At 37.1% G+C, this 12,635-nt stretch overlaps 1 protein-coding gene across 5 annotated transcripts in view; it reads left to right on the top strand.

Annotated features, from left to right (window-relative positions):
- The first annotated feature begins 702 nt into the window (after positions 1-702).
- arhgap23b (Rho GTPase activating protein 23b) overlaps positions 703-12,635 on the top strand; it is a 50,773-nt gene continuing 38,840 nt past the window's right edge. For 4 of the 5 annotated variants that reach the window (XM_057358273.1, XM_057358275.1, XM_057358272.1 and 1 more), the window contains exon 1: positions 9,308-9,498. In XM_057358273.1, the coding sequence (XP_057214256.1) occupies positions 9,445-9,498 (54 nt within the window). In that variant the 5' untranslated portion in view covers positions 9,308-9,444. Of the gene's footprint in view, positions 1,131-9,307; positions 9,499-12,635 lie in introns of those variants that run through there. The other variant, XM_057358274.1, reaches the window with a different exon arrangement.

Raw genomic sequence — 12,635 nt, 5'->3', positions numbered from 1 at the left:
TCTTTGGGGTCTTATCGACCGATAAGATGTCACGTGGGCTTGGATCAGGATTGGTTTACAAGTTAGCATTTTATGTCACCCAGGGGAAACTAAGTTATCGTGCATTTAAGAGGGAGCTAAATAGGGGCTTGCATTGCCCACAGAAAATGAGAAGCACTGCAGGAGACTCAACTCAAGGCAAGTTTCGGGAATCTGAGGTGGGAAACACCGGGACCACACCATGAGCAGCTTCCTGTTGTTGATGGTTGGGAGTTTCCCGCAATACAGTTTGAGGGAAACGCTGAAGGATGTCCTGAGAGCCTGTGACTGCTCTTTATGTGTATGTAGGCATATTATTAATTGATGTATTTAACAACAATTTAACATTTTTTAAATGAGAAAAAATTATTCACATACTGAGAAAAATGTTCGTCAATACTGCATTTTCCATGTTCCTTTGACAGAAGAGTGGCAGCCCTATAAGGTGTGCAATAGCACTAGTAAGATCACACTGCTGGTTGGCAATGGTGATGAATCTCTCCGTGGACAAAACGGGCGTGACGTCGCTAGAAGATCCAGCACACTCTCTACTATCTATTGTCACGTGACATCCCTTACTATCCCTCTGATCCGCCGTTTACAGCCTATAATTCGCTGCTTGTGTGTTTGTGGATGTGTGTGTGGAGGCAGAGGAAGAGTGGAAGGCGGGGGAGGGGTTGTTGAGGGGAAGGGGGAGGAGGGCACACCGAGGAGGGAGAGGCAGGGAGCAGATGAACCCAGTTTACAGAAAGCGAGCGCACGGGTAACAGGAGCGCGCCGAAGTCTATTTGCAGTCTATTTTTGAACCTTTGGAGCTAAATTGAAGATCGCACTCCTCTCGTTTTGACCGTTAACGCGTGACAGAGCGAGAAGGAGGAGAACCGCGAGGACATCCGCGCGCTGCACTGTGCCCAGGACATCGGCGACTCCCACAAGAGAGTGGCAAGCGATGGGATGGGACACGAGGAATCATGGTTATTTTAGCGAGTAACGGAAGACTGTGTGTCCCGTGTCCTGGAGTGTGTGTGAGAGATGTCTGAAGAGATGCTTGATGTTCAGTGCCATGTCAAGAACTAGGAGTCTCCGGGGCGCGCACTGAAGACATGGCTCAGGTGAGGGGGTGAATGAGGGTGTGTCGCACGCATATGATACACTTTATTTTATTCTTTCTTAGAGATTTACACATGCTTGGGGATGTAAACAAATATCACAGCAGGTACATCGTGCTGGGAGGGTGTAACATTGATATTCGTGGTACTCTATCTGGCTACCGGTCATCCCTGCAGGTGCTCGAGGAGCAACAGTGTGAGAGAGCTTGAGAAATCGGTAATGAGGTTCATTTCTTTTTTTTATGAAGCTTCTTGATCGTTGTCGGGAATTTTTGTTATGTCTGTATGTGTGTGTTGTGTGTTTTTTAACACACATTTACTATTATGTCATAATGGGTGTACCGGATCGTCCATATATGGATTTTATGTAAATATATGGAAAATCAGTTCAGGACTGTGGCTCGTCGTAAATAGTATGCTGCCCTCACACTGCTTTGTATTGGTTTTATTAAAATAACAAGGATGCTCTTCATTTCCCTGCAGTCTTTTTTCCCTAAATTGTGACATTGTCTCTTTAGTCATGGAATTGATGAATGAGCACACCAGCATTGTTTTTTTTACAAGAATCTAGTAACAGAAAACTTTCCAAATTAAGTCTTGTCCAGGCATAGTGTAGATGGCAGGAAACATCTTTGCTTCTAAATATTCTATGAAAAGCCTGGAGTGAGAATGAGAACAGAGGGTCAAGGATGCTTAGGGAAACTTGGCTCTTTCACTGTGTTCCTGTTATTGGCCTGTGGTGAGAAGTGTGTATTCTTGCGCTTCAGATCAGTTTTACAGTTCAGTTTGTGGTGGATTTGTAAGGTTAGATTGCAGGACTATTGTCAAAAAATGTGGCTTGATTTATGGTAAAGATTAATCCTAAACAGTATTCTGTCATCATGGGTTTTTTATCCAGAACACAGAAGACATTTAATGGTAGCAAAGGGTGACCATGTGCGGTTTCAAGTAAACAATGACTTAAATTATATGACTTGGATTATAGCACACTAAATGCACATTTATGGTTATTTTTGACCTTTCTTATTTTTGATCACAGTCCTTATTTATTTATTTATTTGTTTGGAAAAGGGCGGCTTGGACATTCTTTGGGGATATATTATGAATGTCCATTCAAGTGAAAGGCAGGGGACTATTTTGGTGGTTATTTGAGGTTTGATTTACACAGCTGAACTGGGGTCAGGTCAGCTCAGAAGGTGGACATTCCAAAATAAACTGCATGTGGACACATTACAAATGGTCTACGACAGAACTAGAGACGTGAAACTAAACTGTTACAATTTATAGTTATGTGTCATGTAGATTGTTATATATTTGTATAGATTATAATATTATAGTCATTATTATTATGTATAGGCCAATTTCCCAAGTTCCAGGAATCTAAATAATGTCTTTATTAATAAAAATGATATTCATTAAAATTTTTAATTATAAGTCATAAAAAAAACGTTTTATTCAGAATATGTACTGTGCGTCTAAACAAAAGTAAATCAAGAAACATTTTTTTAACATTTTTACTAACAATTTCATTTTTTTTGCTAAAAATCGCTAAATTGCCTTGTATTAAATAGCATGAAGGATGTGCCACTGCTTTTCATAGTTTACTCAGTTTAATGTGTACTAAAATGTTTCGACATCTGTGGATCATGTAACATATTCTGAATATTCTTAACCAGAATACCGACCTTAATCAGGAAAGGATGTGCAGAAAACGTGGTCTGTAATGGGATGTTGATGTGGTAAGAGAGAATTGAGGAAATGGGAAATGACAGCGAGGGAACGGGACAGAAACCGAAGCTGAGAGCAGCAGAGAAAAAAGCAAAAGACGGAGTTGATGATATTTCAGAAGCTATATACTTCAACCGAAACTTCCCGATTATGTGAGCAGTGAATGTGTGCGTGTAACTCAGTTACTGTTGTTTGTTTTACTTTGGCCCTCGTTGCCCTCAGGATTCAGCTTAGTCTGTGTCTCAGATCCTTCGCTGTGGCAATTAGACTTTTCTGTGTTCCTCCTGTCTGTCACTGCATCTTTCTTTCATGCATGCCCTCTCATCTACCTCTGTCTCCTCGTTATAAGTTTCTTCTGCAGTAAAGCTGTACCCCTTCAGTCTCTCTCAATTTGTCTCTCAATGTCTCTGTCTATCAGATGTGATGTGATTACTCAAGCAATAAATCTCTCTTTTTTTCAGCGTTTCTTGTTCTCTTATATCCAGTTACAGTGTGATTATGGGTGTGTGCTCTATGCAGTACATTAATGGATCAGGACCTTCTGTCTCCACGGTGGATTCTCTCTAATTAGACCTCAGTGCACTCACTTTACAAGCCCCGTTTTTTTCTACTGGTAGAACTTTATTATAAGAGGTTGAAAGACTCGATTGTCAAAGCTTTATGGAGACAAGGGTTTCTGTGTGATTAGCAAAAAGCATCTCGGCAGTCTTTATCTAAATTGTGTTAGTCTGAGGTTTAGCCTTTGCCCAATGCCAATACTTGCTTTATTCTTTGTAACTGTATTTACTTTATTCTTTCTTTTTTTTACCACAGTCATCTAAGTTTTCTGAATTTATAATGAGGGCCTTAAAAGTTCTGGACTAGTTATTATGTGGTTACAGAGTTTGTCTTACACACATATCCTACACACATATCCTCTCTCCGTGTCTGACTGACAGAACAAAAACAGCAAGCAGTTCTTGGAGTTGTGTTAATGATCTCTCGTGCTCTCATACAATCCCATCTGAGATAACCTACAGGAACTAAATATAATACATAGACCTTCGTAATATATCAGTGAAATCTCCTTTCAATCAATGAGATTAAATGGAAACCTTGTTAAGTCTTGAAGACTTGGTTAAGTCAGAGTCTTGCTCAGATTTTTTTCATGAAGGAAACACTTGCCATTCCAATGGCAGAGCCATTGAGAGAGAGAGAGCTGCGTCAACTCTGCAATGGAACAGTTTTTTCACAGCAATGGCGGTTCATGGAGGCTCTTAATAGTTCCCGGAAGTTAGTAATGCATGGAACTTCAGCTAAACAGACCGATTATGATGAACTTTTAACCCATTTAAAGACAAGTCATTTCATGAATTAAAAAATGATAGAAATGAAGCATTTAAAGAGAAAACATAACTTCCTGGAACTATCTGAAGGCTCCATGCAACAACTCTGCACTGATACAGTCTGAGATGTGTTACTTACCTCTGGAGTTTTATGTCATTTTTATATCATCAGATAAAATAAAACCAATAACTCCCTCGTAGTACTCAGTGCTATAAAAAGAAAACGGAGGAATAACATTTTAATAGTTCGCCCAAAAACAAAAATGTATAATTTATTTACCCTCATGTCGTTCAAATCCTGTATGACTTTCTTTCTTCTGTTGAATACAAAATTAAATATTTCGAGAATGCACAATGGAAGGTAATGGTGGCAGTGTTGTTTGGATATGAGCGTTCTTCAAAATATCTTCTTTTGTGTTCCGCAGAAGAAGGAAAGTCATTTAGGTTTGGAATGACATGAGGGTGAGTAAATCATAAAGACATTTTCATTTTTGTGCGAACTATCCCTTTAATCTCAGATTTTTTCCAAAACTTGTTTTATTCTGAGGTCTGGACTGTAAACTAAAGTCAGACCCTGAGATATTGTGTATCTCAATACTGCATAAAGAGGGTTTGGGAAACACTGAATTGTGTCCTATTTAAAACTTAAATAGAGAGAGTCATCATGGGTACTATTTATTTCCAACGCACAAAATTGCTTTTGTCAGAATGAATTATATAGAAACATTATGCTTGAATACACATCGGTCATTCTGTGGCACAGACTAGAGTAGGGTTTATTTAACAAGCTTGGCTTTGTTTTAACAATGAATTCACTGAGCTTTTACTTATTTATTTTCCATTGTAGGATATATACAGCATGTTAGGGCAAGCATGTGTCTTACAGTATTTTTAGCTGCCCTATAGTTACAGTATGTAGAGTTTTATCGTCATACATCTGAATGCAGCCTACAGTGCATTTATATTTTTTGTCCAGATTATTCATCGAACAAAATGACATAATTGACTGTTAAGGACATACATATATGTTTTTATTTTCGAACAGGATGTACCAACCCATAGGCATCTGTGCATAACAGAAGAAATTTTATACGGCTTCATAATCGCGGCCTCGCCTCTTGGCTCTTAAATAGACATTCCGTCCATGCTGTTATTTATAGTAAATCAATATATAGATGGTATCTATTCTGATTCTCGCCCCAGTAATACAACACTGTCATTCGTAAATATGCTAATAGCTCCACTAAAGAGGCATGTTGGGTATCTCCAGGCAAAACTAATCTCCTTTTAATGATGCCAGGCTGATAAGAATAGGTTGTTTCAACATGACATCATCAGCATGCTGCCCAGTGAGAGCTTAATGTGTAGCGATGGCACTCCAGGCATGATGTGCTGTGTATTTGCCCTCTTTTTGTGCTTATATGAGTTGAGATAGGTTACTTTTGAATATGTTTTCTAACTTTATTGTATATGTTTTAGAATTAGTAATGATTTATGAGATTGAGATTTGAGATTGTACGCAAGACATTTTTGTGGCCTTACATCCGTTCTAGCAGCGTGTGTGGAATTCACAATGGCCATCCATTAAGGTTTATCCGGGTTATAAATAGTTCTACTTAAGCCTGCACTGAGCGGTGTCTTCTTTTGACCCAGCGGTGGTGGCTGTCAGATAGCGAAGAGGGCACGAGTTCTTAATTTTGTTTCTGAATTATGTCTTGGAGAAACTTCCAGGCCACTCTTTTCCTTAAAACACTGAAAACAGATTTGATTTGGACAAAAGTGGGTCAGTTGTGCCCCCTCTGTAAAGTGGGTATAGCTTTTAACATCTAGAATATAATATACAAATACATTTTACGCATGGCAAGTGCAATTTTTGGTCAAACCAAACTGATTATTTTCTTCTAGCCTAGTGGAAACGTAAATTCTGACATTGTACCCCATTCTGTGTATGTTAGCTGAATAAAGGAATCCAACAGAAAACTTTCCTGAAGTTTGATCTGTGAAATGTACAGCAAGAGTTTTAATCTCAGACGACTACATGAACAGGGCCTCTGAGAGAACAAAGCAAGCGTTTCCAGGAAGTAAACATGGTCGAGTCAGCTAACCATATTGTGTGTTTATTTTTACCCTTTGCTAGACTCAGTGGAGTGGAAAGTCGTAGTTGGGCGTGTGCGTGTGTGTTTGTGATGAGAGCTATTAGTAGTGGGGCAGTATGGTATGGCAGAAAAGGTGGGTGGGACAGCAGGGGGACGTGGGTATAGTGAGTGGTGCGGGAGGCTTATGGACGCAGGATTAAGTCTGTTGTGTAACTCTGGTCTGTGGGGATGCACTAAAAGAGAAAACAGGTGCGCGCGCATGCATGCCGCCTCTCTTCTGCTTGTTATTCTACAATCATATTTTTAGATAATGATGCGCTTTAAACATTAATATAACCATGCTTATATAGCATCTTACTTTAAATGCACACATTACTATTAAGATTGGCTAATATCTTTGATTTTCTTCATCATATACAAAACAATTATGCTAGACTGTTCTATGGGTCTGCCTGGGCTGTAGGTCTATAATAGTTAATAGGTCTATAAGTTAAATTATACATTTTGTTCAAAATAGTGAGTTTGGGGTAAGGATTAGGTTTCTGTGCATTTAGAAAATAATAAATGACAGATTTTACATTCTGTATGTACATGTAAGTGCATGACAGTGAACTGAGAGCATTAGGGGAACTGTATCTGCAGAATATGGAAGGGTCACGGGTGAACGGCAACAGCTGGTGAGATGCGAGAATGAAACATCTGATAATATGGTCCTAGTCCCACATTCACAATAAATGCAGGAAGTAATTTATTCTAAACTAATTGTTTATCTAAAAAGAAACCCGCTGCAGTACATAGAGAGCCAGTTAATCTTTCATTAATGTTACTGTAATGTAAAATGATACAGGAATGTTTAAGGGTCTAGGCAAATAATTCAGCAGTTTACAGTAATAATATTCTGCTTGTCACACTGATAATGATAATAAACATCATCATAATGACTGTGTAGTTGCGTGACCAGATAGACCCCAGTTAAGTGGAAGTACCTTCATTGGTCTGAGAAAGGTCCACTGATCACACCGCAAGGCCATGAGGCCACACCCCTTTCTCTTTGAAGAGGAAATGAGAATTGATGTAGGCGTTCTTGCAACGGTTCACCTGCAGACATCAGGCATTAATTTGACAAAAATACATGCATGACTCACATTTACACACACACAAACATATTACATATATTATTATATATATTTTTCTGTTGTCATTTTTGTGCATTAACAACAAAACATTTGTGCACTGTGTAACAGATTTGCTGACTGTTAAATTGTTTTGATGCATATAGCTACTATTTATTTTAGGATCCCTCTGTGGTTGTGAATACTTTACGGTTTGCTGGCAGGATTAGTGGATTATATATTTAGGGATCTCTAGCACATTCTGGCGACAGATGTACACCCTCTTTATATCCTGTCCACACCAAAACACGGCAGATGTTTGTCTTCTTTTGACCCATCACACATTTTTCATGTTAGCATGAATCTTACAATGACATTTTTTTTTACTTAAGCAAGCTTTTAAAATTTGTTTGTTTTAACAAGTCAGAACTTGTGTTTTATGTACCATAGGATAACAAATCTGATACAGACATCAAAGGGATTAGGATTTCATGGAGCAAAAATATTTCCATTAAAACTTTTTTTAAATATCAATGGATGCTGCATTGTGATCAGATGCTTTGTCATATATATTTGAATCTAGGACTGGAACTATACATTTTATTATCTTTTAATATGGGCATTAAATATGTATGAGTGTGCATGCATGTAACCACAACACCTTTCTTTGAACAAACACTGATGTAACTTTTCATGATTGCTTTTTATTGTTGTTTTGACATTAAACGGCTTGTAATATTTTTCTAAAGAAATGCCAGAGAGGCTGTCAATTTTAGATGTTTTCAAATTACAGAATAATAGAGTTTCTTAGTTTCAGTGAACTCTGCTGGTGAAGTAAGGTACTGCTGTTAGAGTGATGATGACAAGTAGTGTTGTGTCATACAGGTTTGACATTGTTGTTTTTATAATATAAGTCTTAATGTTTTCCTGAAAAATATGAGCTAAAACATACAGTTAGTATTATCATGGCAGGTGACTCTTGTGAAGTTATTGGTTATTGACATATATAAATAAAAAACATATAATATATAAATATATATAAATAAAAATATGGGTGTACATGAAATTTAAATCAAATAGATACATAATTTATATTTTTACAGTGCAATCTTTTCTCTTTAAATTTCATAAAAATAGCTGGAGTTAAATTAAAACATTTAAAAGATAAATTAGGTATTTTGCTTGATCTTTGTTTTAGGTGCATTGTTTCACAATGGAGCATGGACACTATTAAATCAATAAAACACGTGTGTATTAATGTTTGCCCTTTTTTTGCCCTCCGTGATGTCCTGCAGTGTTTGTTATGTAATAAATGTAAGCGTGTGAGAGTAAAAGAGAGAGAGTGTGTGCGTAAGCCTCTGCCGCCTAAAGGCTAGTCTGTTAATATAAGCATCAAAACAAGATCTTGCTTCATTGAACAATAGTTTCATACACACTCAATGGATGTGACGATGCAGCTGCCTCACAATGACAAGCCAGCCACACACTGTCATTTACAACTTTAATATTGAAATGAGAAAAACAGTTCATTCATTTTTGTGAACAAAGTAAAACATTATACTAACATTTGAATTAAATAAAACTTTGATGGTATTCTGAAACAACTATTTTGACATTTAAAGTTAGGGTTTGATAACGAAATAGAGCTAGACAGAACACAAATATGTTAACGTTATTGGCACAAAAGGAATCCCATACACACGCTGCTGTGAAAATGGATTTGTGTTTGGTTGAGCGGAGCCCCGCGCTTGAATTTGGAACATATAGGCTCCGCCCACGCGTAATATTAGTAGATCATTTGTCGAGAGGTGCTGTTGTGTGTTCTTGTAACCACGCCTATCGCGCGTGAGCAGAGGGCGGGATGTTTGTGGTCAGCGAGTCAATCTGGACGCAGTGTTCAGTTATGAATAACTGCACTGAAGAGTTTCACTCGCTGAAACAAACACAGAGAAACATCACGTGTTATTGTTTTTTGTTTCAATTAGTTTTTATTTTGTTTGGAGAAGTCAATGTGTTATCCCGCTGATAGATTTTATTGACAGAACAAAATAGCCCAATGAATGGAGTTGCTTTCTGCCTTGTTGGAATACCCCCAAATGCACAAACTGAAGTAAGTTTTATTTCTTGATATACTTAATTATATATTTTTATATATTTGTAGTTTCTATTTACTTGTAAATGCAAAAGACACTGAGTCAAAATGCATGCAAAACTTGTCTTGAAAACAGGCTTCTGGAGTGGAACAATATTTGCTAACATTCTATTAGATGTTGTGACCCTGGATCACAAAACCAGTCTTAAGTAGCACGGGAACATTTTTAGTAAAAGACAAAAATACATTGTGTGGGTCAAAATTATCGATTTTTCTTTTATGCCAAAAATCATTAGGATATTAAGTAAAGATCATGTTCCATGAAGATATCTTGTAAATTTCCTACCTTAAATATATAAAAACTTTATTTTTGTGAGTGGATGGTCTGCCACAGTGCCCCTGATTAACAACTTCAAAGGCAATTTTCTCAATATTTAGATTTTTTTGCGCTCTCAGATTCCAGAGTTTTAAACGGTTGTATCTCAGCCAGATATTGTCCTATTCTAACAACTCATATATCTATAGAAAGTTTATTTATTCAGCTTTCAAATTTTGTACAAATCTCAATTTCAAAAAATTGACCCATAAGACTGGTTTTGTTGTCCAGGGTCACGTATAACATCACAGTTACTTGTAAATTGTTTTGACAGTCAGGTGCTAGACGTTCAATAGGCTTTACTGTTAGAAATTGGCATACAGATATGTCAAGTGAGCTGAATGAAAAATATGCACCCGACTGGAGTACATTCCATATGTCAGCCCACATAGACACAGACAGGGACATTGTGGCTGTCACTCAAGAAAGACCCTACAGAAGGCGGGGGCTCGTATATCAATACCCATTGTTCCAAACTGTACAGAGACCACTGAAGCTCATGCTAGTACGGTCCAGCTGCCGATCCTACCCATACTGTACTGGAACTCACTGGAACTCCCCCACCCTCACAGGCTTACTTACTTACTATGAATGCTTAGCATAAAATGTGGGAGAAATGTAGTCGATTAGCTTTTTGATATTGTCTTTTGGCCTTTTATTGGATCACACAGGGGAACGTAGGAACCAATATGAATTCGTTGATTGTAAAGGTTGTCACGAGGAAAAGTGCAGTTGTCATAAAGAATTGTGTCATTTGTTATTTATGCCGATGAATATTTCTCATGCTTGCCTTATAATGACCCACTGTCTTACTGAATCCAAGAGATGTGAATTTGTATGTGTGTAGGAGTGCTTGAGTGCATTAGAATCACAGCTGTATTTACAGAGTAGTCTGAGGTTTGAGGCCGTCTAACAGACATACTGGTTTAAAACCCCTTAACTGTCGGAGCCCTTTTTGAACCTACACGTGAAAACGCAGTGTTGGAACTAAAATGGCTGTAACTCATGAATTATTTGGAATACAGACCTAAGGCTGGTCTTGTTTGAAAGAAGAGAAATAGAAGATTATTTCTAAGAAAAAAAATCACACACAATTTTTTTTTTTAAGGTGCCTTGTTATGTTTATTGTAATAATAATAAAAAAAGGTTTGTTTTTCTTTCATAAAAAAAGACATAAAAATAATTATGGATCAGCTCCAATATTTCATAAGTCAAAGTCCCAAGGGTCACCAAGTGTTGAATCAAGTTTGGTCATGATACACCAAATTTTGAGGTGTCTTGTGAGTTTTTTTATCCACTCTACCACCAAAATCCACTATGGGGCCCATAGGCTTCCATTGGTTTTACGCTGGATCTGAAATTTGACCACAACAGACATTGAGATGCTTTTTATTATTCATTTTTTTACTTTTCCAATTAACAGACACAATGAAAAAACACAAAAGCACAGAAACAATATAAAAACAATAAATTTGTATGAAACTATACTTTTGATGCACACTAATTTATGAATAAATTATCATTTATGTATCAATTTATCTTCCTAAATAGATTATTCTTCTAAACACTGATCAAATGTGTATTCTAGAGTCTTAGGCCTTTCCAACGATATAATGTTTGTCATGATAAGATATAAGATTTACATGCAAAGTATTGAAGTAAATGTAGGCGTTCCGCAGGATGTATATATTTTTGATACACATTCTTATCATTTATGAATCAATTACACTTCCTACATACTTTATTTTATAAAACAATGATGAAACTTGTATTTTAGAGTCTCAGACCTTTCCAACTATATATAGTTTGTCGTGATGGACATACCCTTTTTTAAAAAGGTTCTTCGATGCCATAGAAGAACCGTTTGGTTCCATAGAGAAACTTTAACATCTGGAAAACCTTTCTGTTTCACAAAAGGTTCTTTGTGGTGAAAAAAGGTTCATGAGATTATAAAAAAGAAAGAGATGATTCTTTAAAGAACCTTTGACTGAATGGTTCTTTGTGGAACCAAAAATGGTTTTTCTATGGCATCGCTGTGAAGAACCTTTTAAGCACCTTTATTTTTAAGAGTGTAAAAATCATTTTTGTACAGCTTTTATGCATGTACTCTAGCAGAAAATTGTGTATATTCAGACATGGTGCATATCATTGTTCAATTACAATTACAAGAGTCCTCCAGAGATCATATTTGTTGGCCAGATACGTCATTGAGGTTTATTTATTCAGGTTTTATTTTTTTACATTTCAAGGTAATAAACTACAGTGATTGTGTCTTACGAGGAATAAATGTTCATTTTAAAATTATTTTATTTACTGAAATGAAACAACCTTGATGACGTATGGAGACGCAGTTTATGTTATCATAGCTCTAAAGTAACACTGAGTTTTAACAACACTCTCCTCAGCACCACTGTCGTATTTTAAAACATTAGTTTGTCAAATCAGCTGCTTAAGTAATGAGAAATTAATTTAGCTTTGATTAAAAGGTTGAGGTTAGTTATCTCTGTATACATTACAGACTATCCTCAATAATAAACTTGGCCCCTGACCCAGCTTTCTGACCTGCGTGTGTGCGTGTGTCCTGTGCATCAGAAGTAAAGGACCATTCTTCAGCCATGACAAATGTCAGGCTTGGTCCAATTAAGATAATCCTGTAAACTCCCAGAGAGATGGAAATGGGTGCCATAGTCCCTATAGACAAATGCCCGTGGGCCTTCCAGAACAACTGCTGTTCTGGACTGGCCATTAACTTGCTGTCAGAGATCAGCATTGACTTTCA

This window comes from Triplophysa rosa, linkage group LG18 (genome assembly GCF_024868665.1).
Source record: "Triplophysa rosa linkage group LG18, Trosa_1v2, whole genome shotgun sequence".
NCBI lineage: Eukaryota > Metazoa > Chordata > Actinopteri > Cypriniformes > Nemacheilidae > Triplophysa > Triplophysa rosa.
The sequence above is the reverse complement of the archived record's forward strand: the minus strand, read 5'-3'. Positions and strand labels throughout refer to the sequence as shown.